Below are 27,309 nucleotides of genomic sequence, written 5' to 3' on the forward strand. Positions count from 1 at the left end.
GTGGGGGGGAGATGTTCATGTTGCTGCAGTCTGCAGTCTGACCGCTAGATGTCGCTGAAAATTACACACTGTAGCTTTAAAGTATTTCTTTTTACAAAAAGTAATAAAACAAAATAAAATAAAATAAAACAGCTTTTTTGACCTTTTCGATGGTGATCAATAATTTCTGGTTTCACAGACTGCAGTAATAACAGTGCAAATTTCTAATTTTTCTATCTATTTATTGTTTATTGTAGAGTTCAAATCAGATCACAATAAAAATGAAATTTAAAAGTGGAGACATTTTTCTTAGGCAAAAAACTAGTGATGACAAGTAAGAAAAGACTGTGAGACATAACGACGTAATGACCAACTCTCAGAAAAGAAAATTAAACTCCAACGTAAATGAATTGCTTCAATAGTTATCAATTAATTAATTAATCATAATGTTTAATTCATCTGAGATTCCTAACTTATGAACTTTATAAATCAATTTGGAACAAGTTGATTCAATTACTTGTTAGCGATTGAAGCAATTCCTATAAGTTGGAGCTGTACTTTCTTTTTAGGGTGAAGAAACCAGGAGGGTCACAGGTAAAGATACTGAAGGGAAACGCCTAACAAATTGTGCGAGGAAGAAGAAAGTGCTTCAGTATAAGTGGAAAGATTAGAGTCAGAGAATGAAGACCATGCAGAGAAAAACTGGTGGACAAAAAAAAAAAAAAAAGCCATAGAGTTAGGTGATCCAGCTTATCCAATTTGACCACCTGGTACGTGCTTATTCAGGGGCGTAGCCAGAAAATTTTAATAAGGGTGGCCAGGCAATAACAATGTACACTGAGGGGTGGCCGAAAGCGGATAGGTGCCAGAACCTCAGAGTCAATCTGCACTGTTCCAAAAGGAAAATGAACAATCACAACATCCATATTTTCTAAATAAAGACAAACTATTCTTTCCTAGAGCCTTTGCTAACAAATAAACGCATATATTTAAACACCCATGGTGTCTAAATAAAAGGTGTAGTGGACAAAATTCTTTCAGTTTTAAGTTCTGGGGCGAACATCTTATTATCATTACTAACCTACTTTTATTAATATTCATTGAGCATAACATTAATATTTACATGTACTAATATCTACATTAAATTGATTAATTATTATTAAAGTAGTTATTTATCTGTGATTTCAGTAAAGATTCCTAGATGACTTGTATAGATATAATTTTCTCTTTACCCCATATAAGACAAAATGTAGTTCTGAAAAGAAAATTAATTCTGTATTTATCTTTAATGTTAGTAATGTTGTTTACATATAAAAAATTAAAATGTTAAATAAGTTAGAACTTTCCACTTGAGAATATAGGGCGACAGTGGCGTTATAGGGCGACAGTGGCGTTGGATGTTGGAGTTTGCCCTGAAATCGAAGGGTTGACGGTTCAAGCCCCGGCTCTGACTTTCATTGTCGTTGTGTCCTTGGGCAAGACACTTCACCTGCATTGTCTACTGATGGTGGTCAGAGGGCTTGGTGGCACCAGTGTACGGCAGCCCCGCTTCTGTCAGTGAGCCCCAGGGTAGCTGTGGCTACAATGTAGCTTGCCACCATGAGTGTGTGTGTGAATGGGTGAATGAATGTAGTGTAAAGCGCTTTGGTCAAGTCTCCTGACTTGAAAAAAGGCGCTATATAAGTACATACCATTTACCAATAATATTGCTGCCACCATCTGTATTGTAGGGAAAAAATGGTAGGGTGGCCAATCATTGCTAGCTCTGCCCCTGTGCTTATTCTCTGTATAATTTCCAGTATCTGAATCCTATATTATAGTCTTTTCTCTGTGGATGTTTTGCTAATATATACTGTACACATGAGAGATTTATTTAAATGTTTCAAAGGAGATGTCATATGCAACCCTGCTTAGATAGACATTTTCACCAAAATTTTTTCCTACTTGTTTTGATTCTGTTTTATTTTCCTATATTTTAATCATGTAAAGCACTTTGCATTGTCTTTGTAGTGAATTGTGCTATACAAATACATTTGCCTTGCCTTTCCTTGCCTTACATGTCAGTTTTCAAAAATGTTCAAAGTGGCTGAATGTTCCTGCTTTTTATTTTCTTTGTTAACGTTTTATTTTTTTTAGCACTTTGCTTAAAGGTTATCTTATATATGTGCTATACAAATTAATTTGAATCTCGTCATCACACGTTCACAGTTTGGAAGGATTAAATAAACAACATAATTAACAAATATTAATTTCCCCAAAAATGTTCAAAAGGGAAAAGGAAAAACATCTTATCTTGGCAATGACTGGGGATTCCCTATCATCCTCCTCCTCCTCCTCATCATCATCATCATCTTTGAGCCCTGCGCACTATTTAGCAACGGCAGATTCTCCCCTCCTCCTGCGCGGAGTAATTCGCGCATGTGAGAAGGCTCCACTTGTCAGTCAGACTTTGAACTGCGCACTGGCGCTCATCACTGCTTATCTCTGACCGCTGCTTGTCATCAAAAGACGCTGGGCACTGACACTTAGCGAGCTCAGATGTAAAGATTAGGATGAACAGTTGTTGAAAGAAAGAGAGAGAGAGAGAAAGAGAGAGAAAGGAAGAAGGAAAAATCCATAGAGCATCTCTAAGGGAACAGAGCGGGGATTAAACGTTCGCTTTAACGTTTACTCGGGAGTTGAGATGGTCAACACCAGGGATGTGTTTTTCGCCTTGCTTTTCGTGGGCTGTGCAGGTAGGAATCATAAGCATGCTTTTTTTTTATCTCATCCATTTCCGTTCTTTATTCATTGTGGTCCGGGACTGCGGGCGCTCCTTATGTCTCCTCTGCCTGCAGCTCTCTTATTTAGCAGGTGCGATGAGGACACTGCCTCTAATTAGCTTACAGGAGAGCTGATTGTCTAGTAAAGACAGCTTTCTACCTATTATTCCACATTCACACACGCAAACAGCCCAACTGGCTGCTATAAACGGCCATGCGCTGACTTTGCGTTATTGCATGGTCAATAAATTGATGCAGTGGGATTTAAATCTCGTGTAGGTGCGCCGTTTGTGTTGAAGTGTGACTCAGGGATTATTGTGCTTGTGTTTTGTAGAGTCGTGTCTATGTGGGCCGTTTGCTCTCCGCTCAGATGGGACGTGTTTGTTGATCGCTGGGAGGGATGCTGCGCGCCCTGTTTGGGGACACAAACACGGACGCGCGGCCAAAATACACCCCTGATGTGTCCATGCCCTTGATGTTATGATCAAACTGTGCAAAACAAAAGAAAGAAAACGCGTTTGACGTGCACCTGTGCATTGGCAGTGCGGTGATGACATTCTGGAGGTGGGGTTTGCAATGCATACGGACACCAGGGGTTATAGTTACGCACAGCAAGCGCAACTTCTACTCTGAATCGTGTTATATAACCTGATGCCACGATGCAAGCTTAAAATGAGACCCCCCCCCCCCCCCCCCCTAAGTTGTTAAACGTGTCCTTTACGTAAGAGATACTGGGGGAGTTTTGTGCAATTGCATTTTAATGATATTTGCACGCTCTCTTTTGATTAACGTCAGTATTTTCGGAAGTGTTGGGTGCTTATGTTTGAAGTAGCGCTTTTAGCTCCACCAGGCTCAGGATTTTCCGTGGGTTAGCATTTTAATCCTTCATGTACAATCCGATGTGAAGGGGTGTTCCTCAGGCTAGAGTGGAGAACGCAGTGGGAGTGGAGCTCTCACTGCATTGTCATGGTAATGCAGCCTTCTTTGCACAATTAATTTAATTTAAAATATAAAGGATAAACAGTTAATTATGCAATAACCTATCTTAAGTGACCACATGTACATTAATATATAAATAAATCTAATTCTTATAGTTCCTATGATATATAAATAAAAAACATGATCAAAACACTGCAATTAGATTTTTTGATAAAGTTATTTAAGAACTAAGATTTGTTATGTTTTATATCTGATTAAAATTTATTTAGGGAAGATCAGAAGCCATGGAGCTATAAATAGTTTGTAAATATACTATTATTGGTCTAGTATGAAATGAAAAAAGGCAAAAAGAATTGCACCTGTCATTATACATTAATGCACATCATATAATAACATATTTGTTTAGTATTCTGAAACAGTTTTGTTTTTAAACTGCTGAATTACATAAAAAACAAGCAATCCTTTTTTAATCCTTTTTTCTTACTGTGAAAAGGGTAACTTTGCCATGATTACTCCCACCACTTTCCCAAATCTTGATAATTTTGGCCCCAAGGTTAATATTAGAAATCAGTATTATGGAACCATGTAAAAACAGTCCACTTTTATTGCGTATCACCTGAACCATTTTAGTTCACATTGCACTCTGTTAACAACTCTATACAGTCATCTTTTTGTATGAACGACGTCATATTTTTTAGTCATTCCTTTTGTCCAATTCAAAATCTTGGTGGTTTCCATTTTCAAATTATATTAATTCTTAAATTTGTCTAAAGCCAATTAGAAAGGCATCATGCTCAATTTAGATTTTTATTTATTTAACCTTTATTTAACCTGGAAATAATCCCATTGAGATTAAAAACCTATTTTTCAAGGGAGTCCTGGCCAAGAGGCAGCAAAGTTACATAAGAAACATAGATATATTAAAATAAATGAAATGACAGGTATATATGAAAAAAAACATATCAAGTACAACATTAACAGATCATTGAGGCTGCTTCAATTTTTTCACTTTCAACTTAAAAGCATTTAAAGATAAAAACTCAGTCAATTTTCAGTTTCTTTGTAAAAAAAAAAATCCAAAAGGAGCTGCGTAGCTAAAGGCTTTCTTCCCTAGTTCTGTGCGGGCAAAAGAAACAGTGAGCAACAGCTGATAGTTGGATCTCAGGGCATAAGAAACCGTGCTTAACATCACTTATCTCCCTAAAAGAGTGTTAGTTTTGAAATGAAGCTTAAATAAAATTCATTCTGGAAGACTTGAGACTTCAGTTTCACCTGAACCATGTGTGATGTCCCTCGTCCAGCTTCAGCAAATCATCTCTGGGCCACACCTCATCCGAAGCCAATCCTCTTTCAAGATCCCCTTCATTTAGCTCCTGAACTAGCCTCTCTCCCGCATTCATGCAAACTTTCACCCACTTGCACCCAATCTCCTCCTTCACTATCAGACTATTCTCAGTCTCACCCTCTGGCTTATGCCGTCACCAGTGTGAGGAAGAATGCACTAATCCTTTTCCAAAGTTACTCATCCAAGCCAATGTTCATTCACAGCATCAAAGAGGTCTGAGCACTAAAGAACTTATTTCATTTATGTCACTACCTGCACACCCGCTTCTATTTCCTTGAACCCAAGTTAGCAGATGACTGCTCACACTGAGCCTAGTTCTACTGGAGGTTTCCTTTTAAAAGGGAGTTTTGCTCTCCACTGTCACTACATGCTTGATTGTTGTGAGGATTGCAGACAGCCAATGAGTTGATGCTATCAGCTGGTTTTTCATAGATAGAAACATTTTAACAATCTGACGGTGAAACCTGTTTAAATAAATTGTATTCAATAATATTTTTCTAACTGCAACTTTCTCTGTGTGTCTCTCAAGGTTGAAATAATAATAATATTCATCTGTGTTTACTTATATTTTGTATTTCAACAATATATCAAAACATTTGTTGTGCTTCCATAATCAACAGAAAAAAATATTTTATTTTAATGACAGTAATTGGAGATTTCTTCTAGCTGTAGACAAGCCCTTTTACATTTCTATTGTTATTGTGTTTATCTTTTGTGTTTAGACCCAAATATTAAATGCTGAAAGGTCTCCTTATCCCAAGCCTAATCATGAGCTCCTTTCACAGGTTCTCTGTTACATTCAAGTGTGGACAATGGCTGCACTGCTCCAAAATGTCATCATTGCATTCAGTCAGAAGGATTTTTATCTTCTTTAAAGATAATACTACTATCTTAAATATGGTTTGGATAATTGTTACTGTGAACAATTGTCGGCTTAACCTGAGCATGTAAATGAGTAAATATATTTAATCATAGGTTTCACAAATCAAAACACTTGATCTAAAATTGAAATCATTTATTCAAGGTCTTACCCATCTACATTATATATCGTTGATGGTTCTTGCTGAAGTGATTCTGCATAAATGAATGGCTTCAGTTGTTAACAATCAAATTGATCCAACTTAATTCAATTATTTGTTACCAATTGAAGCGCTTCATTAAAGTCGTTTTCTCTTTAGAGTGTAGTAATGTTTTCTTCTCAGATTATGTTTGAATGAATATACAGTTAGTGTAAAGAAGTCCAGTTTGGATTGGACCAGTGTAAGCATTTTAAAGTTTTAGGATAAAATGCAGCCCAGGTTAAAAAATCAATCAATCAATCAATCAATCAATCAATCAATCAATCAATCAATCAATCAATCAATCAATCAATCAATCAGTCTAGAATTAGGGTTGTCAAAAGTATTTATACTCCTTAAAGTATTAATACTGAAATGCTGTATCCGAATGCAGTACTAATTTCGGATGGTATCAATACTAAAGAGAAGTTTTTATTGCATATTTTTGCTATTGCTGATTTCAGATTTGTTTCGCACATTTATTTAACCAGCCTGTGCTCTTTTGAAAAAGCATATTTCATGCTGAGATTGTAAAAGGTGAAAAAAAAAGACTCAATTGACTTTAGTTGTAAATTCTAGGAATCAGTCAGGCACAAATTTCATGAATTTTCTTTTGTTTGTTTCAAGGCTTTTTGTCATCTTCATTTGAGAGGCGTTATGTGCTGTGAGTCATATTAATAGCTACAACTGATCAAGAACTGTAAACAACTATTTTGAGGAGAGATGTGTCTCAGTGGAAATTTTGAATTAAATGAGCTAATGATTTTTACATTCAAGGATATTAAATTTACAATAAAACAGTTACACTTTTATTGTTTAACATACATTTGATAATTGGTAACTAATGATCTATCAATATGTTTCAGTGCAAGTTAATGTTTGTATTTACAGGTATGTTTCTGTTTCACTGTTCTTTAAATCCTAAGGAGGAGAAATTTTGCAATGATATTTATATGCGGGGCGAAATCTAATGTAAAAGTTTGGTTAAATTCTATCTAAGTACCCTAACAAATCTGTCACTCTCTAGCAAAATAGATTTTACAATATTATTAGAAAAATAAATAGTTTACTTAAGCAGTAGGCATTTCTAGGGATTCATCTAGTTGTAAGTACATAGCTGAATGTAAATGAAATAAAATCCTCAACTTTAAAATGCTTGTTGTAGGGCAGGGCTGCTTGCAGCATTAATGACTGAACTGAGATTGAGGAGGGATTAACCCTCTTTCTGTTCCCTGTCCTGTAATTGATCCTCTTCCAGCTGATAACAGCTACGTGGATTCATTTTCAAAGATGAATTACAGCCCGAGAGAATGAAGCCAGACTTGATAAGAGATTAGTTGTAAATTTCTTTAAATTCTGGGACATCTCCACATATCACCATATGGCATCTTTGAATGGGAGAAAGCGGCTTTGTGCTTTACAGTAGGGTTGGTTCAATGAGGCTGTCTTACATCATCAGTCATGTGGATGTGATGACGTAGCTCCGTGCTGCTCTGTTTCCAAAGCAAGATTGAAGCAGGCCAACTTAGAAAAGCTCCAGCCCTCCTTACGACTGACTTAGCATTGGGAGGATGTAACCAACGCTGCCATAAGCAATGGCTGCAAGTCCAGAAGCTCCCATTTGACAAAACAATTATTTCAGAATAGTGTGCATATATGGTAGAGGCAAAAAAGAAAAAGAAAAGAAAGACCACTATATCTCCCTCTAAATCAAACAGCAAAGTATCAATTTAATTGATTATATGTAATATTTTGTTTCTGGCAACATTTTTTGCTTTTCTATTGAATAATTAACAAGTGTAACATACTTTTCTTCTATTCCCCCCAATTGCTTTTACATGAAAATGCTAAGTAATTTCAAATTTGAAAACATTTATTACTCTTATTTGACTCTACAGTCATTGGGCTAAGTACAGGGAGCTGCGTGGTATGGTGTGGAAACAATAATCTGACCCTTAATGAGAACAAAACAAGGGTGGGTGGTGGTAAATTTCCGAGCAAATGACTTAAAGAAGCTCAGCAAACTGATAAAGAAGATATAAGAAGGCTCTGTTCCAGAACACCTAGAAGCTCTGGAAATGATTTAACAAAGAAGAAATATTTATAATGTTAAGAACATTATGGACAACAGTGAGCGTCCTCTTCAGGCGATTGTTAGATAAAAGGCTTCTCCTGCTGTGACACAGCTTATCCTGATACTGTGGCACTACTATGCTGGAGTATCCAGCCAAAAATAGCTTCAGTTTCCAATTAAAACAGTAAGACTACAAGAATCCTTGCGTGCCACCCAGGAGTGAACTTTTACACCAGCCTCTCAGATACACTTTGGATGTTGCTTTTGAGCATATTTTGCCACAATAAAGACATTTCTGCCTTTTACTGTCAAACAGAACTCTGTAAAATTGAACAAAAAAGAGTTTGGTTGCAGAAAGCCTGGCAGGAGTACAATTTTAGAGTTTTGACTCAACTTGACCTAAGAGAGGTTTTTAAGAACAAAAACTGTTTTGTCTTCATAAATAAAAAAATTAAAATGTAGAGTGAAAGATCTTAGTGGCTGCTTTAGGCCTGGCATACACTGTATTAATTGTTGTACTCAGTTCATTGCACATGATGTATGTTCTTATACTGTATGGCCCAATGCTCTGATGTATTCCACCTGCTCACACTGTACGTCTAAAAACCACATGTCGTAGTCAGCGCTGTGAGATGGTGCTGGTCGGACTCGCTAATCTGGAAGAAAAAGAAGAAAACTCCCATGTTTTCACATGGGCATTGCATAAGTTTCTGGTAAATCAGCTAGTAGACCCTCGTGGTAGACCTTCGTAGACAAATCCTGCTTCAACAGCAGCCCAAGAATATCTCACGAGGGCCACCTCGCAGTTGCGTTAGGGTAATATGTGCCCCACAAACAAACAATCTCTGTCTCTGGGAAACAAAACAAAAACAGGAGATTTGTAGAAAAAAAAAAAGATAACATGGAATGTTTTTATATATAATAACTGTTTTCTCACCCCTCGTGGGGTGGTAGTGTCATCCTCAAGCTCGGGTCCTCTACCAGAGGCCTGGGAGTTTGAGGGTTCTGTGCAGTATCTTGCTGTTCCTAGGACTGCGCTCTTCTGGACAGAGACCTCTGATGTTTTACCTGGAATCTGCTGTAGCCACTCTCCCAGTTTGGGGGTTACAGCCCCCAGTGCTCCAATTACCACTGGCACCACTGCTGCTCTTACTTTCCACATCTTTTCTAGCTCCTCCTTCAGCCCTTGGTATTTCTCAACCTTCTCGTGTTCTTTCTTCTTGATGTTGCTGTCGCTTGGGATTGCCACATCTATCACTAGATGTGGCAATATATATATATATATATATATATATGCATCTGTTTCTGAATCTACACAGATGCCTCACTTGTCCATAAATTAGCTTAAAGTGAGGCATTCAAGTAGGGCTGGGCGATATAGAAAAAAAGCTTATCGATAAAAAAAAAATGCATATTGATCGATATCGATAATTATTGAAAAGATTTGAAACCATATTTTATGTGCAGCTCTGCCTGGACTTTTTATAATATTGCTAAATGATTTAATTTTAATAAAACTCACAAACACAGACTTCGAATTAAATCTTTATTTAACCAACTTTTTAACCATAACAGAATTGTTTTAAAGAAAAATAACTTAAGAGACCTGAGTTATGTTATTAAATACTGACAAAGAATAAACTAAAGTGACCAGAAAAGTGACCAAAATAAATATAACAAATAAATAATTGCCCCGCCGCCGCCGCCCCTGTTTCCTGCTTTAACCTGAGTTATTACTTTGAAGTTTCTGGCCCCTCAGCATTTTTCTCTCAATCGTTAGAACTACGTGGGAAACTGCCCAGAACATATATATATATAATATATATATATATATATATATATATATATATATATATATTTTTTTTTTTTTTTTTCCCGGAATTCCCGAAGATTCCTCGGAGGAGAGCCGCTTCGGGGCCTACACAGCTCGTACTCCTGCGGGTGTGAGCGGCTGAGATGATAAATAATAAAAAAAAATTGGTTGTGTTATCAGACTTCGTTTTCACTGGTTCCCGACACATTTTACAGATGACTGTGGTTTGTTTTTGGTCCGACTTGCCATGACCGAAATACTGCCAGACTGCCGAACTACAAAAACCCTTCTTTGAAACAATTTCCTCCGACTCTACTTGCTGCGACATCTTCATGTGCTCTGTGTTGTGGTTAGAGAGGGCGGCGCTTTGTGACGGCGTGCCTGGGTCCGCGATTGTGATTGGTTGGGAGGAAGTAGTGACTAGCATAAACCTACATGCTAGGTTACAATGAGAAGAAAGGAAAACTGCGTTTCTTTTTTATCAAACTTTTATTGACCCTCTTTTTTTCTATTGCGCCACACGTCTATCGATCGATATATATCGTTATTGAATTATCGACCAGCCCTACATTCAAGTTTTCCAGCACACTGAAATGTTAAAAAAGATTGCAATAAATCAAATAGATGAATTTCCTTCTCATTTTTAAACAACACACTAACAAGAACAGCTTAACTTACTTAGTGCAACACTCATGTACTGGAAGAAAGATTACTTCATTTAGAGCATAGAAAATCTGAGTATTTGACAAAACAGAAACAATAAAACACATGTCGCACTCAAGGGTTCACAAAAAAAGTTAGACATATAGTTGTGACAATCTAATGACAACCGCTTACAACCACACATTCACAGGATGGTCAAATTATTGTACATTTGGCATTTTTGCAATTATTGATCATACATCCAACAGAGGTTAAAGTTGTTGAACAAATATGGTAATTATTGTACATCGGGTAACACTGTTCTCAAGACTTTTAGGACAATAATATTTGGACTAAAGACAAAAGGCGAACAGTTTTTCACGTTTATTAGAAAAAACTGTTCTGCAAAGAAGAGAATGGTTAAGAATTATTTTACATAGATGTAAAAGGTTTTACTTCTAGCTAAAAAAAACTTTTGGCAGGAGTGGTTGCTGCTAAGGGTGGCAGAATTTTTTAGGATTTTGGGGATTATTCTTTGTTCATAGCCCTATATGTCACTAAGCTCAGGTGGGTTCAGTAAAATGAATCAAAACATTATTAAATATAAAATATACTATTGGCAGGCAGAAAAATATACTATTACATATAGTTTTGCATGGCACACAAAATATTGTAACTGACCTAATATTCGATCGAAACTGGCCTTTGAAATTGCAGTACTTTGTACTTTGGCATTGCAATTCTGATTTGATACATTGTGCAGCTTTAGTTAAGACAAGTAATTTTAAAAATTCTCAGAAATTTTATATAAAAAAGAAAGTTAAATAACAACTACCTGTATATCAGAAAGTATAAAATCATTACACACATAAAAGCAACTTACACTTTCACCCAGAATAAGGAAGAAGGCACATGGAGGAGGCTAGGAATAATTCTAGTCAGGACATGACTCTCTGGGTGATGCCGACCGGAACAGACAGATCCAGGTCTGAGAGAGTTCAGAGGAGATTTGTTGCCTAAGGACACTAAATAGATGACATTACATGTGCGCGTGACCCCATTTGACAGTGAATGCGGAACAGAAGCACTGCCTCCTTGGGGTTTTCCTGGCAAAGGGAAGATAGGATGTGGGGATTAGTGGTTGTTTGTAAATGGTAACCTCTGTGGTGGAGGGACCCTAAGTCCAACCTCTGAGGTCCTTATTAGGTGATAATATTGATAAAATTTAATTGAGTATAGAATAGGTTGAAATACAGCATAGAACACACAGCGAGAGTTTACTTGTTATAAAAACCTGCTTCAGAAGGTGCTTCTTTACTGAAAATATAATAATTCTGATATCAGGATACCTGGCAAAATTTTGTCTCTGTCATCAAATTATAAATCATGCATCTTTGTCCCTTGTCAAATAATTAGGCAAAGCCATACCTTGAAAATACAAAACTCCATTATCTTAGCCTGACACACATTTTGGTGTCAAGGCTTTTCTCTACTTTAAAGCTAGACACCACCAAGCAATGGAAAACTGTGGACTGTTGAAGCGTACTTCAGTTTTCGGCTGTTTTTTACTTATTCAATCTGTCTTGGTCGAGTAGTGATTAAATATTTTTGGGATACTGGGCAGCCTTAGTTAAAACTTTCACAGGCCTCCATGTGCAATTTTATGATTTTCTTCCCTCATTTTATGCAAGGTTCTGCTATCAAATAGTGCTTTGTGGTGGTTATCTTTTATGATCTTCTTGTAAACCATTCAGATTTTCTTTGCCTATTCAGGTTAATTAGATCAGGATGTAAAATCTGGGTTACAGTGGGAAACCCCCATAAAAAATTTAGATATTTCTCAAAACTTAGTTATGTTACAGCTAAAATGTAATTTTGGTTGCCTTAGATATAGCAATTAAAACCAATATGAACATTGATTTTCTCATTGGATGTCTGTCTAGACTTTTCTAAGCCAACAAATAAACATACTTTAATCCAAACTATTTTATTATAGCTTTAGCTTTATTCTAAGAATTGTATCTCTTCCCGATGTTTCTCTCTTAAGCAGCAGCCATTTAACACTGCCTTCGGACTCCTCTCCACCTGGTGGACTCATCTGATCTTCCTCTGCTTCGATCCTCCTTGGTTAGCCTCTAGTTAGCCAGGGCTACCTGTAGCCTCTTCTGGCCATGTTTCCAGCAGACCTAACCAAGCTGCTGCTGTGCTCCTCAGCTCTCTTCCTGAGCTGTAAGCTGCCGCCTCTGCCGTTGTGCTGTCTTACCATAGAGGACGGCATAGCTGGCTGGCTTGTCCTGGTTTTGGAGCTCTCTCAGCTTCTCAAACTGATTCCCTACTGCTTCTGTCTAAGCTCAGGAACACTGTCTTCCCTTAGCTCTGTTTTCCAAGTGATTCATCCCCCTGTTTTGGGCATAACAAACAGGGACTGAGGGCAGGACAAAGATGCAAGTCTGCTGAGAAAACCAAAAACACAACAAAGCGATTTAAATCAGTTGTCTACATCAGGGATCTTCAATGTTTTTCAGGCCAAGTACCCCCAAACTGATGGAGAGATGGAGCGGGGACCCTCTAATTTGAAATATATTGCATGTTATATCAAACTGGTCCTATAGTCAATCTATTACATATGGAATAATATAATGAAACTAATTTCACCCAGGGATTATTAAAGTATTTTCTGATTCTTATTGTCAGGTGTTGTCGCTGAATGTGTGCATTGATGACTGACAGACATCTTCTGCCTCCATTTATCTGTTTACTACAGTGTGTTGAATTTATGTTAATGTGTATTTAAAGACACTTCAAATGGAAAACATTGTAGGGCAGAATATAAAATAAAAAAGTCTAATCAACCAAAACTTTCGTGACACCCATTCAGTACCACTGTGGACCCCCTAGGGGTCGCGGACCCCCTGTTGAAGGCCTCTGGTCTACAAAATAACTGGGCTGTTGCTGGTCGTGGCCGGTGTACGTCTAGTTGACATAGAAAATTTTATGAATAGTATTTTATTAGCCTGTGTAGGACTGTATATAGGTCTATAAATTGCCGCATTCCCATTCAAGCTTAATGGCGATCTCTATAGTCATTAGTTTGTCAGATCTGCGCTGCTGTATTGCAAGAAATGTCTGCCTCAACCCACTGCTATTTGTTTATAAGTAGCAATTTCTTATAAGGCCAGTTGACATGTGATAATAAAATAACATGCATATGGGTTATACATACCATGTATGCCAGTAAATCCCTGTAATTATTACACACTGTACCTTTGAGTGTTGCCACCTCTATCAAGATGCTTTCAGGTATATACATTTATAAATGGCTTTTATTTAAAATATCCTGAATTTTGAAAAAGAGCACATCAATAGATTTTAACAATTGTGTTAGCTGTAATAAATACTGGCTAAATAGACTGGCGTGAACGTTGCCATAGTGACCCAAATACGATTTCTTATGCAACGTGTATCTGATCTTTTCATAACAGTCTGAACAACACAGATACGATTTTTTCAAATGGGACCCAGGCCACTTGGTTATGTGGTCCTTTTATCTGATACATATCTGACCTTTTCAAATGCAACCTGTGCATCTAATCTGAACGTCATAAAGTGCATTAATTGATGAAGGTCTCCACAATTAGTTGTGCTTATTTGTATATGTAATTTTCTACCATATTAGAAATAATTTACATAATGCCCTCTACTTTTCTGGCATTCTTATCTTCCTTGCACGTCTGTAATTTCTGGTTGAGAACTTGATGCTCCTCTACCTTGCTGATCAGTTGACTGGCCTCTTTGTGGATCATAACTTAAGAAACATGTCTAATGTTTATATGAACAGATCAAACTGCACAAAGTGGATTCTACTGTCATCGAGCAGTGTATATCAACTCATTGTAGATTATTATTTTGAAAATAATAATCCCAGTGAATGGATTCCTTTTAGATTGATTAATGTTTCTGTTTTAGAATGCCTCTGACAATACTGTTTGCTAGTATTGGTGTGGCTCTGCTTAAGTAGTAGTAGCATCCTCTTCTGACTGATGGCAAAACTACAGCGCTGAAAGACGGTCTGTCTTAGCAGATCAGTTCTAAGCATGATCAGTTATTAAAATTTAATAAACCATTAATCATGTCATCAATAATTAATTGTTATTCAGTTTTCTGCTCTGCAAACATTGTGGATTGGTCATTAACAATAAAACATATGATAATTATTGTTCTTTGGGCGTGACAGTTCAAATACACTAAACTCTGTGGTTGTTCCATGAACACTAATTCAGGGTTCTGCTTCTGTCCAGTCCAAAATTTTAAGTATAAAGTTATTAAGAGAAATGTATGTCATATTCAGCTTATTTAATTTCCTAGTAGCTGTTATCAGTGGATGTGTATTGAGTTTATTCAGTATATTACTTCCCTCAAATATAATGCACTGTCAAAATGGAACAGGCTGTTTTTGAATCAAGTTTGCTCATTTGCTAATGCAATTACCTGCATTCTGCCTCAGCTGTTTTCTAATTTCAAAGCTCTAGAGACCGTGCAAAAATTCCACAGTGGTGCACATCAAGTCCTTTCACATCTTTTTCTATTTCCTCTATGGCAGTGGTTTCATTAAAAGCGACTCTTGTAGAACATGTATTAACTTCTGTTGTTACTGTGGAGCTGGAGACTTTTCTTTTTCCACCATTCTCTGATGAGGTTTTGGCTCTGAACACAGCTCAGTATGTAGTTAGGTTAAAATCGAATCTTTTTTTTTAGAATTGTTGTTTTAGGCCGTTCATATTATCTTAAACTCATCTGGATGCAATCCGTATTTTACAGTAATATATTGAGTGTGCTGTTTCTATAATACCATTGATAATAATGATATTGGTCAGAACATCCTCAACCACTTCAGGGACGAACTTTTCTTTCCTGCTCCTGTTTACAAGTCCTTTATTTAATTGATTGGAGCTTACACTAAATTTATTTGCTTTTCTCGCAAAGCTATTCATTTGCAAATGAAGACTAATTCCTCATTTGAGATGTTTCATTATAAACTGAGGGTGCCTTCCTGGGCTTTTTGTCGTCTAAACTGAGTCATCATCCCAGCCTTGTCTGTGGCCCACGTGACACTTTAAAGAGAAGGTGAACTTTAACTGTGACTGTAACAAGGGATACAGATTAAACATGTCGGCTAAAGCTTACAGCATTGATTTTAAAAAAATGGTCTGTAAAAGAGCAGCATGCTGTTGGCCATAATTTAGCTCTATTTTTTTGTAACATGAAGGGAATCTGTACAGTATGTCCCTTCAATTCATTGTTGAAACACCATAGGATGCATCACCATGCATAGAGAAGGGGAAATTTGGATTTTTATGCCTTAGGCATTTTTATACAGTCCATAAAATGTAGCACCCTGTCTAATATTACAGTTCTGTACAGATTTAGCGATTGCCTGGGAACTTCAAGATGATTCTGTTTCACACAGAGATAATGTGCATTAAAATGCTCTTCAAAGGGTTCGAAGCATTCAGAGATAAATTGGGTATAATTGTGCTATTCAGCCTTTTTAATTTGAGTTCAGATAGAAACTATCTTAGCAATTAAAAGTTCTGTTCTCTTTGAGTGTTTTTTCTCATTGAGCTTACATTTGCTAAAAATGAGCAGATTAGATCGTCATGTTGCTAATTTCTATGTAGAAAATGACCAATGAATAACAGAGACATACGCTTAAAAAATGACAGTGATGGCATTTATTATTTGTTTTAAAAGACAAGGAAAATAGACTTAGCATAATTTAGGAACTCCTCCACATCAGAGGATACAGTGAATATCACCTATGCAGATTGTACATATCAAGAGGTTCAGAATGCATAATTTTCTTTTTCTTTCCTATTGACATAGCACCCTTTTTTAAGATATTACTTACATACAGACTTTAGTTGAAGATGGTTTTGTTCTATGATATCTGATTTGCCTTTAAATGTTTTAGTTTTGTCAACCTAAAATGATAAATTAAAGGTACAGAGGGGAATGTCCTTTTTCTGTGTTGATCATCAAAATAAGTGGTCCTCCTTATTGTCAGTAATTCTGATGATATGTTTACATAAGGAGAGGGTGGGTCTTTTCAAAAATTTGCGGAACTCCTCCACTATACATTTAAAGCAAAGTTATATTAAGTAAATTAAATTAGCATTATTACATTAGTGACCTAACTAATATTGCAATAATCACTGAAAGACAAATTACAAGCACTTCAGAAGAAACATGTAAGAAAAAAAGAAAAAAGAAACTGTGCTAAGCTGTCTTGCTCTGGATATAAAATTGAGATGAAATCGGTGCTGAGCATCCAACAGCTGAGAACATCTACCTGAATGCTAGTTTTTGTGGATTCGAGGTTAGAAATGCCCCAATGACCAATTTTGCACTTCCCTCACCAAATATAAAAAAAATCAAACATTAGAAAGTTTTCTTAGAAAACTGAGCATTTTTACTGTTGCTGTGAGAGATATCTGAAAATTTTTCCCTTATGTCCTGCCAAAAACGCTTGGACATCTGTCTACTTTTCCTGATACTTTCCTCGGAGTCCAACTAACTCTAAGAGTGTTCACACTGAACTGGTGTACTTGTGCATTAATCTTTGATATACTGATTTGATCTTTTGTGATTTTGCTACAGCGTAGGATGGTCCAGCCTAGTCTCTTCCATTGTGCAATGTGACAGAAATTCTTGTTTGATTTTATCACATCTATCTTCAATAGTGTTCATGCTTTGTTTGATTTGTATGAGTGTTTGTTACTTTGAACTAAACAGCCAAATACTCTTTCTGAATTCTCTTTTGGATTTCTATAAAGACTGAGGCTAAAGCTTGATTTGTGCTTAATGTGTCTGTGAGGTCTTTGCGGTCAAATTATGGTACTGTAGCTTCCCCGCCCCTCCGTGTGATGTTCAAGCTGACATAATTTCTGCACCGCATGGCTAGGAAAAATTTCTAAGTATGTGGACAGCTCTGCGGAACAAGTGCAATAGTCCAAGTCAACTACTATATAGTCTTTCCGTAGCTCTTAACTGTGCAGATATTTTTATATCTAAAGGAAACATATTCTAGGACATTACAACTTTTCTTTTTTGTATTATATACATTCTTTATATAATGTCTGTTGTATTTTTTTCTTTAATGGCATCTTGCTTTAACTCTGCCCTTTGTACTCTTTTTAAGCTATAGGAACCAGAATTTCCCTGAAGGAGTAATTCCAAGCGATAAATAAAGTTGAGTCTAAGTCTGAGTCTAAGTGGAAAAACATGGTGGATGAGTGACAGCTCCTACTGTCAAGGGGTTGCAAATAGAACCTTCTAGAGTCATTGTGTGCTTTAGTCCATAAATATTACTATGGTCAAGAGATTGCAAAAATCTCTTGGAAAGAAATTACTGTCAATCTTTAATGACAGGAGAAGGGTTTGAAAAACTTGGAAATGGCAGTGTTTTCCACTTCCTCATAGGGTTGTCACGATACTAAACTTTTCACCTCGATACCGATACTAAGGAAAATATTCGATACTCGATACCATTTTCGATACCACAAGGATAAAAACAACGACTCCAAAATTCTACAGAAATATTTTCATTAATAAATAAAATACAATAAAGGTTGTATGCTGTGCACAATATTAAGCAAGCTTGATAAAAAACTTATAAAATTAAAATTAAGTGTTTCTTCCTCGGCTATGCTTTGCACACATAAAAATGACACTAGCCAAACCGGTTAAGAAACAAAAATAATTCTCAGCAGCTGCACCTCTTACAAAAAAAAAGCCTGAAACTGAAAAGTGCACAGAATTATTGAATCACACAGTGTTCTGAAAGTGCATTTTCCTCTATTCTGCACTTTAGATGAAGGACTGCTTAGGTGCCACTGGTGGTGGCACTGTATCGATACTTTGAAAAACGAGTATTGTATCCGGATACAACATTTCAGTATCGATACTTTTTTGAGTTTCGATACTTTTGACAACCCTACTTCCTCATGTAGTGTGGTGTTGTAAGCTTGAGGTTGGTAGTATACACACCCCAATGGAGCCGGCTAGAATATTAGGCACAGGTCCTCTTATACTCAAGTCGTTGATTTGTCCTAGGTAGGGGTTAATTTTTTTCCTCGCAAAAAAATTTTTTTTTTTTTTTTGTTCTTTTTGGTAAAACTAAAATGTAATGACATTGTAATCATTAGGTATTGCACTTTTTGAAGTTCCCAGTCTTCAAAAGGTTTCTTCACATGCCTCTCAGCTCAACTCCAGAATAAGCAATTTTTGAAGTGGCACTTAGGGGAAGCTACAGGTGCTGGTCATAAAATTAGAATATCATGAAAAAGTAGATTGATTTCAGTAATTCCATTTAAAAAGTGAAACTTGTATATTATATTCATACATTACATACAAACTCATATATTTCAGATGTTTATTTTGTTTAATTTTGATGATTACAAATGACAACAAATGAAAATCTCAAATTCATCATATCAGAAAATTAGAATATTGTGAAAAGGTTCAAAATTGATGGCCCCTGGTGCCACACTCTAATCAGCTAATTAACTCAAACCACCTGCAAAAGCCTTTAAATGGTCTTTCAGTCTAGTTCTATAGGCTACACAATCATGGGGAAGACTGCTGACTTGACAGTTGTCCAAAAGACGACCATCGACACCTTGCACAAGGAGGGCAAGACACAAAAGGTCATCGCTAAAGAGGCTGGCTGTTCACAGAGCTCAGTGTCCAAGCACATTAATAGAGAGGCGAAGGGAAGGAAAAGATGTGGTCGAAAAAAGTGTACAAGCAAGAGAGATAACCGCACCCTGGAGAGGATTGTGAAACAAAACCCCTTCAAAAATGTGGGGGAGATTCACAAAGAGTGGACTGCAGCTGGAGTGAGTGCTTCAAGAACCACCACACACAGACGTATGAAAGACATGGGTTTCTGCTGTCGCATTCCTTGTGTCAAGCCACTCTTGAACTACAGACAGCGTCAGAAGCGTCTTGCCTGGGCTAAAGAGAAACAGGACTGGACTGCTGGTGAGTGGTCCAAAGTCATGTTCTCTGATGAAAGTAAATTTTGCATTTCCTTTGGAAATCAAGGTCCCAGAGTCTGGAGGAAAAGAAGAGAGGCACTTCATCCACGTTGCTTGAAGTCCAGTGTAAAGTTTCCACAGTCAGTGATGGTTTGGGGTGCCATGTCATCTGCTGGTGTTGGTCCATTGTGTTTTCTGAGGTCCAGGGTCAACGCAGCCACATACCAGGAAGTTTTAGAGCACTTCATGCTTCCTGCAGCTGACCAACTTTTTGGAGATGCAGATTTCATTTTCCAACAGGACTTGGCACCTGCACACAGTGCCAAAGCTACCAGTACCTGGTTGAAGGACCATGGTATCCCTGTTCTTAATTGGCCAGCAAACTCTCCTGACCTTAACCCCATAGAAAATCTATGGGGTATTGTGAAGAAGAAGATGCAATACACCAGACCCAACAATTCAGAAGAGCTAAAAGCCACTATTAGAGCAACCTGGGCTATCATAACACCTGAGCAGTGCCACAGACTGATCGACTCCATGCCACGCCGCATTGCTGCAGTAATACAGGCCAAAGGAGGCCCAACTAAATACTGAGTGCTGTACATGCTCATACTTTTCATGTTCATACTTTTCAGTTGGCCAACATTTCTATAAATCCTTTGTTTTTATTGGTCTTCAGTAATATTCTAATTTTCTGATATGATGAATTTGAGATTTTCATTTGTTGTCATTTGTAATCATCAAAATTAAACAAAATAAACATCTGAAATATATGAGTTTGTATGTAATGTATGAATATAATATACAAGTTTCACTTTTTAAATGGAATTACTGAAATCAATCTATTTTTTCATGATATTCTAATTTTATGACCAGCACCTGTATCTGCTAGAAGTATGAATTGAATTATCTTTTTTGTCTCTGATTGCTAGTTAGTTAATTATTCCTAAGTGTAGGGAAGAAACCACGCCCACTTGTTCTCGCAGGTCGGAGATCTATTGAACTTTAATCTCTTGATGAAATTCAGATTCGGCAATGTGCTGTTCTGCTAATTTGCTTCACAATATGTGGCAGCAAGCCAATTCAGTCTAGTCAAACACTGTGAATTGGATCGGCAATGTTAACAGAGATTATGTTTAGATTTGAATATGAAATGTGCAATTAACAATTCTGTGTCTCCTCTGAGCATATGTTTAGTATATAGTATACTGCATATGTCTCATGATACTAAGGATGTTATTTATATTAAATTAGTTTTAAGTAAAATTAACAAAGCAGAAATTTAGGGAAGAAAATCTATGACCTAAGTAGTGCGGTCAAAGTCATTCTGGAAAGACTAAGGTTATTTCTGACAATCTAATTAGATCACTTTAATAAGACAATCTCCTGGGAAGACTTAGCAGCTACAGCATGTCTTTTCCATTCTACATGTAGGATCCACTTTGATATAGTAACAGTACTCATTACATGATTTTTGTTCTGTTTCAACTATCAGACTTATTTTAATACTCAATTTTATTATATGTAAAGTGAAAGGTAATGGCTGCTGTTAGGCATTCATATAGAGGAAAATGCCTTGTCTGTATTTTTTTAGTTTATGCTCAAAATTTTAATAAGTGGGTTAATATTTATGGAGGCGCATTGCATTCCCCAAAGAAAAAAAATCAGACAGCTTAATACGAGATACTGATCTCGTAATTATGAGATATTATCTCGTAATCATGAGATCTTTTCTCAAATTATGAGATAAAATCTCATAATTACGAGATACTGATCTTGTAATTATGAGATCTTATATATATAAGATCTATCTAAGATATATATATATGGTTATGATTACTTGAGGCAGTAATGAAGCATCTCTCAGAAAACTGGTCTTCATGACTACTTCTTAAAAATATCTGCATCTGTCCCACTTAACAGTTCTCTGTGTCAATGTCTGACCTGATACGGGTTGGAGTTCCGCTCCTGTTTTTAACTTCATCCATAAGGTACACAGCTATAACCCTGGGGTTACTACTTGTGGAGTAAGCATGCAGCCATATGACCATACACGAAAATCCGTAAAAAGCTCGTTTAAAACAGATTCCGTGTTTAGCTTTTCATATCAATCGACATGCTGCATGTTGTTGGGACCTGGTCGTTTTAAACAATTTTGAACCCTCAGCTGTACTCCTTGAGGATCTAGGAGTTTGAGAAGGTACCGGTGGACAGTTCTTTGGGGCACAACCAAGCCAGCTGGAATGCATTTCAGATGCATTTATTTATAACCATAAAGAATCCCGTGCTGGTTTAATTGCTCCAGGAGGACCAGTGCGATTCCCAGCACGTCAGAGTAGAGTGGGCTTTTTCGCCAAAACAATTCTAAGGAATCACTGTGCAATGCTGACAAACTAAAACTAATTCCATCCTCATTGAGGAAACTCAGTATTTCCAAGTGTTGCATACCTAAAAGGAATTAAAAGCATATTAAATCCGACAACCCACTCATTGTTTACTTTTCATGTAGTGTAGCTCGGCATTGACTGTCCTTCCTGATCTTCTAAATATGAACTATTATCCCATAATTATGAGATAAGATCTCATAATATTGGAATCAGGATCTCATAATTATGAGATCGGTATCTTTTAATTATGACATCTTTTCTCGTAATTAGGAGATCTTATCTGGTAATTATGAGAAGGATCTTATAATTACGAGATACTGTCGAATTTTTTTTGGTGAATGCAGTATGCTTCTGTAAATATTTCTGTAAATTGTCTTTTTTCTCTCATGAATCTATGTCCTAATGACATAGCGTAACACCAATAACAGGTATCGGTAACATGCAAGAAATGTTTAAGGCTGAAATATTTTGAGTTTTTCTCGCTGTAGCAAAGCCTTACACAAAAATAAAAGGGGAAGTTCTCCCACATTGTAGTTCTTTATTTTATCACCCTTACCATTCTCCTCATTATATGGTGGCAAAAAATACCTAGATTGGTACTAGTGCACTCATACACTGCTCCTGTTGTTTATTTTATATATAAATGGTGAGTGAAATGCAATTGTTATGTAAATGTATATATTTTTCGAGTTTTTATTTTATTCAAGATAGTCAACTCAAATGTGCCTTATACCCTTATTACATTACTGCAGTGATTGCCAACCAGGGGTACGTGTATCCCTAGTATTGCCCTCAAAACGGACAATCTTATTCCTAGAGGGGAGCTATTTATACATTAAAGGAGAAGTTCGGTTTTTAACACTTTTAGCCCATTTTCTGTAGTGTCCAGGATGAAATCGAATGATCGACACCAAAATTTTGACAATTGGTCCTGTCTCTGCTTTTTGGCTCATTTAGAATCCACCCCTGGCTGCTTTAGAATGGCTTCCATAGAGCATGTCCGATAATGTCCTTAAAACAACCTTAAACGTTCTTTTTTTTAAATATGCTACTCACCGGGTCGTCAGCGCTGTTCAATGACGTTCCAAAAAAAGTTTCGTAAAGAAAAAACGTTCCTGTAGTTTTTTATTTAGCATTTTGTAAATCCCATTGAGTTCTGTTGGAATAGTCAATATTCCCCTGCCACCGGAAACGGAAATGGGGCCTGTTTACACAGTTGTAGTCTTTTCGCTTCACTCTGTGTACTCCGACGTCGAGAATCAAGAATCCACCTTTCGTATTCCATTTTCAGAGTTTTTTAAAGTGTTTAACAGAGACGTTAGCACCTCGACGTCGGAGTACACAGAGTGAATACTCAAGGTATTTTAGGTTTGTAACAAGCTGTTTGAAGGAAAGCGTTGAAGAATATCTACAGTTTATTTAGTTTATTTAATTATGAGATCGTAAGATAGAGTAAGACTTTCCTTAAATACCAAGAAGACTGAACTCGGTTTAATTGTTTTGAGCTCTAAACCTCTGTATACCATAGAATATTCTGGATTTGGAAGTTCTGGTAGCCTTTTGTAAGTTAGTTGAATTAAGGTTGAATTAATCTACATTCTCTAGGAAATTAACACAAATGTAGTGTGAAGCCAATGTGCTAAAATATGCTGCCAAACTCTACAATCTTTTAGTCTTAATCATGTTTAACAGTGAGAGATCTCTCACAAATAGACCAACATATACTCTACTACAATTGTATAGCTTATTGTAGAGATGCACGATATTGGGATTTTGGCCGATAACCGATATGCCGATATTTTAAAACTCATGTAGCCGATAACCGATATCGATACTGATGTTAAAGCTGGACAAAAATAAGTATTCATTGAAAATAGCAGTTTTGTTATCCATTTTTGACTCTTTGAAAAATAATATACTCAAATATATTTTCATATGCTGATATCAAATTGATTTTTAAAAACGCGGTATCGATCTATTTTACTTTCAAAATCTCGTGAAATTTCATCGTTCTGTTACAAACTCTCGTGATATTTTGCAAATTCTTGTGAGATTTTGTTAGTAAAATAGATCGATACCGCGTCAATATATCAACATATAAAAATATGGCAACATTTTGTGAATTTTCAGGGGATTTCGTAGCATAACGATGCCATATAGCAATATTTCATTAGTAAAAGAGATTGATATGGTGTTTTTAAATGGCAATTTATCAGCATATGAAGATATTGTGATATTTTAATGTATCAATATTTTTTCCCTCATCTTTAGAAGTTTTTAAGTCTGTAAAAAAGAAGTTTTTGAGGAAGAAGAAGAAGTAGTATTTTTTATTTTTTTTTTTAGACTTTAGAAACTCAGAAGCTGATCAAATATTGGGTTAAATATCAGTGGGGTAGCCGATGTCCGATATTCAGTTTTAAGGCCGATACAGGCCGATACCGATAGGGGGCCGATTATACAGTATTGTGCATCCCTAGCTTATTTCCTAAATTTTCTTATCTTTTATATTGTCTTACACTTTAAGGACTTGTATCTAACCTGCAAGGGGGCTTCCATAGTAAGAAAGTTTAGCTTGTTACTTAAACAGTCTTAAGCATTGAACATCTTCTGTGTAAGTCCATTGGTGAAGCTAACTGCTGAGGTCTCAGGTCTAATGTTAATGTTCTGCCATATGAGAGCTTTGTTGCAACATTTTGAGCCTATAATACTCACTGCTGACATCTTTTAAAGAAAAAGCCTGGAGGCAAAATTCAACAGGTTACTTACTTACTTGCTGTAGGCAGAGTGAAAAGGCGCATGGAATATTTTATTACTGTTATAGTGAATATAGCCTCAGACTCCAAATATGAGGGTCAATTATTGTCGGTGAAATTTGAAATGAATCTGACCAGAGTATCTTCAGCGAGTCCAGCTGCTCGCCAGCTGACAGGCAGCAGAAGGCGAGACATAAAAAAACTGAGTCCCTGTGTAGCTTATGCAAAAATGTATAATACTATATATGAATGCAATAATGAATTCAAACCATATATAAAACAAACTTTAAAGTAAGTTATTCGATTCAAATTTAATCCCCCAAAAACACACAGATACATGATAACGACAGTCAAATTATGTTATGGAATCAAGGATAAAAATAATTATTGAAAAAAATAATGATTTTTTTTATCATATTTCCCAGCCCTAGATGAAATGGATTTAGTGGATCCACTGCTGACTTAATGCCTTCTGATGCCATAACTACTCAGCTGTAGCAACTGCCTTTGGGTGTGGAAGCAAGCAATTTCCAGAGGTTATATGAAGCCAATTAGATTGTGGTTTTGTTTATTTAGGGCGACAGTGGCGTTGGATGTAGGAGTTTGCCCTGTAATCGGAGGGTTGACGGTTCAAGCCCCGACTCCGACTTTCATTGTCGTTGTGTCCTTGGGCAAGACACTTCACCTGCATTGTCTACTGATGGTGGTCAGAGGGCCCGGTGGCGCCAGTGTACGGCAGCCTCGCTTCTGTCAGTGAGCCCCAGGGCAGCTGTGGCTACAATGTAGCTTGCCACCATCAGTGTGTGAGTGTGTGTGTGAATGGGTGAATGAATGTGGTGTAAAGCGCTTTGGTCAAGTCTCCTAACTTGAATAAAGGCGCTATATAAGTACATGCCATTTACCATTTACCAATTATTTAGAGCTGTGAATTTCCTAATATTAACTGTCTACATCACCTTAAGCTGCATCATGTCCTTAGTAGTATTCACAAACCTGGCACACACCAATTGAACAGGAGGTGTAGCAGAAGTTTCCATCGAAGAGGCAGAGGTATGAGAGTTAACTCCACATTGCTGGAGTGGATGTGATGGATGAGTTTTGTTCTGAAAGGCTGTGGACTGTTTGGATATTGCTGGGCTCTGTAACAGCTCGCCTAGTACAACAAAAAAGAACAAAAAAACCCACCTTACTATTTCTTGGGTGTTGTGTTGCAATGCTAAAGCCTCTGGATATTGTAGCAGCTGCCTCTGAAAGTAACATACAACTTAAATTGTCAGATAAAATGACCCGTTTCCCTTTTTGATGATCAGCAATGCACTTCTTACAATAAGCTGCAATTTGTGCTTTTGATGTAAGCACAAAGAACAACATTACAGTCTGTTTTAATTAACTGAGTTCGTTTTTTAAATTAGATAAATTAATCTGTATAACTAAATGGAGGAAATACAAAGACGCCATAAATCTCTACAGAAGACTTTTTTGTGTTGGCAGTTGATATTGTTCAGTAGCCATTAACATAAGCCCAATCATGTTGGCTGGTGAATACTATTATATAATTACATTAGGCTCATCTTGAAACCCCTTTGTTTAGTGATGGCAATCAATTGGGCGCTATTGCTGAACCACATTCGATACTTTTTTGAAACCTTTGACATGCTTTTAATCAATGCAGAATGCAAGGAGAAGCAAAGGCAGAAAGGGACGCCTAAGCAACAGAGCCAATCACACTTTTAAGAGCAAATTAAAACAAAGCCCATTTAAGAGCTTGGGGGAGACTTCCAAATGTGAACTTTTGTTAGTCCAAGCTTCAGCAGCAACCACACACAGGCCTATGTAGGATTACAGGCTGCAACAATTTCATTCTTTTTTTCCTTTAAACAAGAGATGACATCTTCGCTTTTATCTGGGTTTGCAATAACACTGGCCTGTTGCTCTGTGGTCGAAGTCGTCTTTTCAGATAAAACTAAATTTTTGAAATGAAGATTCTAGAGTTTAGAGGGAAAGGGGAGAGGCACAAATGTAAGGTTCTTTTTACAGTCACTTATGACTTGAGGAGTCATATCTTCTGCTGGTGTTTATTCTCTTTAAAGTTTAAAGATTTTTTTATTGTCATAAAAATTCACATTTGCATTTTGTTTGTGGTATCAAATTTGGACTCATGTCACAGTTAAATAAGCTTAATATTTAACAAAAGAAAGAGAAATAGATGAAGCTGAATTTAGTGTTCAGCAGTTTCACAGCTCCAGGGTAGAAACTGTTTCTAAGCCTTGTTGGTCTTGTTCTAGATGCTCCTTAGCTGCCTGCCTGAGGTGGGAGGCCAGAAGAGCCTGTGTTTATGATGGTTGGAGTTCTTCATGATGTGGTTGGCCTTCCCCATGCATCTTAACATGTAGAGGTCCGAGGTGGAGGAAAGGCCACTCCCTACAGTTCTCTGTACAGCTTCAACAGCCCTCTGCTGTGTCGTCCTCTCAGTATCACTGCAGCTGCCGTGCCATATGGTGATGCAGGTGCAGAGAATA

At 36.8% G+C, this 27,309-nt stretch overlaps 1 protein-coding gene across 19 annotated transcripts in view; it reads left to right on the forward strand.

Moving 5' to 3' along the window:
• The first annotated feature begins 2,385 nt into the window (after positions 1-2,385).
• The window catches only part of ncam1b (neural cell adhesion molecule 1b), a 126,439-nt gene continuing 101,515 nt past the window's right edge, over positions 2,386-27,309 (forward strand). For 13 of the 19 annotated variants that reach the window (XM_038303423.1, XM_038303413.1, XM_038303414.1 and 10 more), the window contains exon 1: positions 2,386-2,714. In XM_038303423.1, the coding sequence (XP_038159351.1) occupies positions 2,663-2,714 (52 nt within the window). In that variant the 5' untranslated portion in view covers positions 2,386-2,662. The remainder of the gene's footprint in view (positions 2,715-27,309) is intronic. The other 6 variants (XM_038303426.1, XM_038303427.1, XM_038303429.1 and 3 more) reach the window with 3 other exon arrangements.

Source organism: Cyprinodon tularosa, unplaced genomic scaffold (genome assembly GCF_016077235.1).
Source record: "Cyprinodon tularosa strain WSP-4 unplaced genomic scaffold, ASM1607723v1 ctg51, whole genome shotgun sequence".
Taxonomy (NCBI): domain Eukaryota; kingdom Metazoa; phylum Chordata; class Actinopteri; order Cyprinodontiformes; family Cyprinodontidae; genus Cyprinodon; species Cyprinodon tularosa.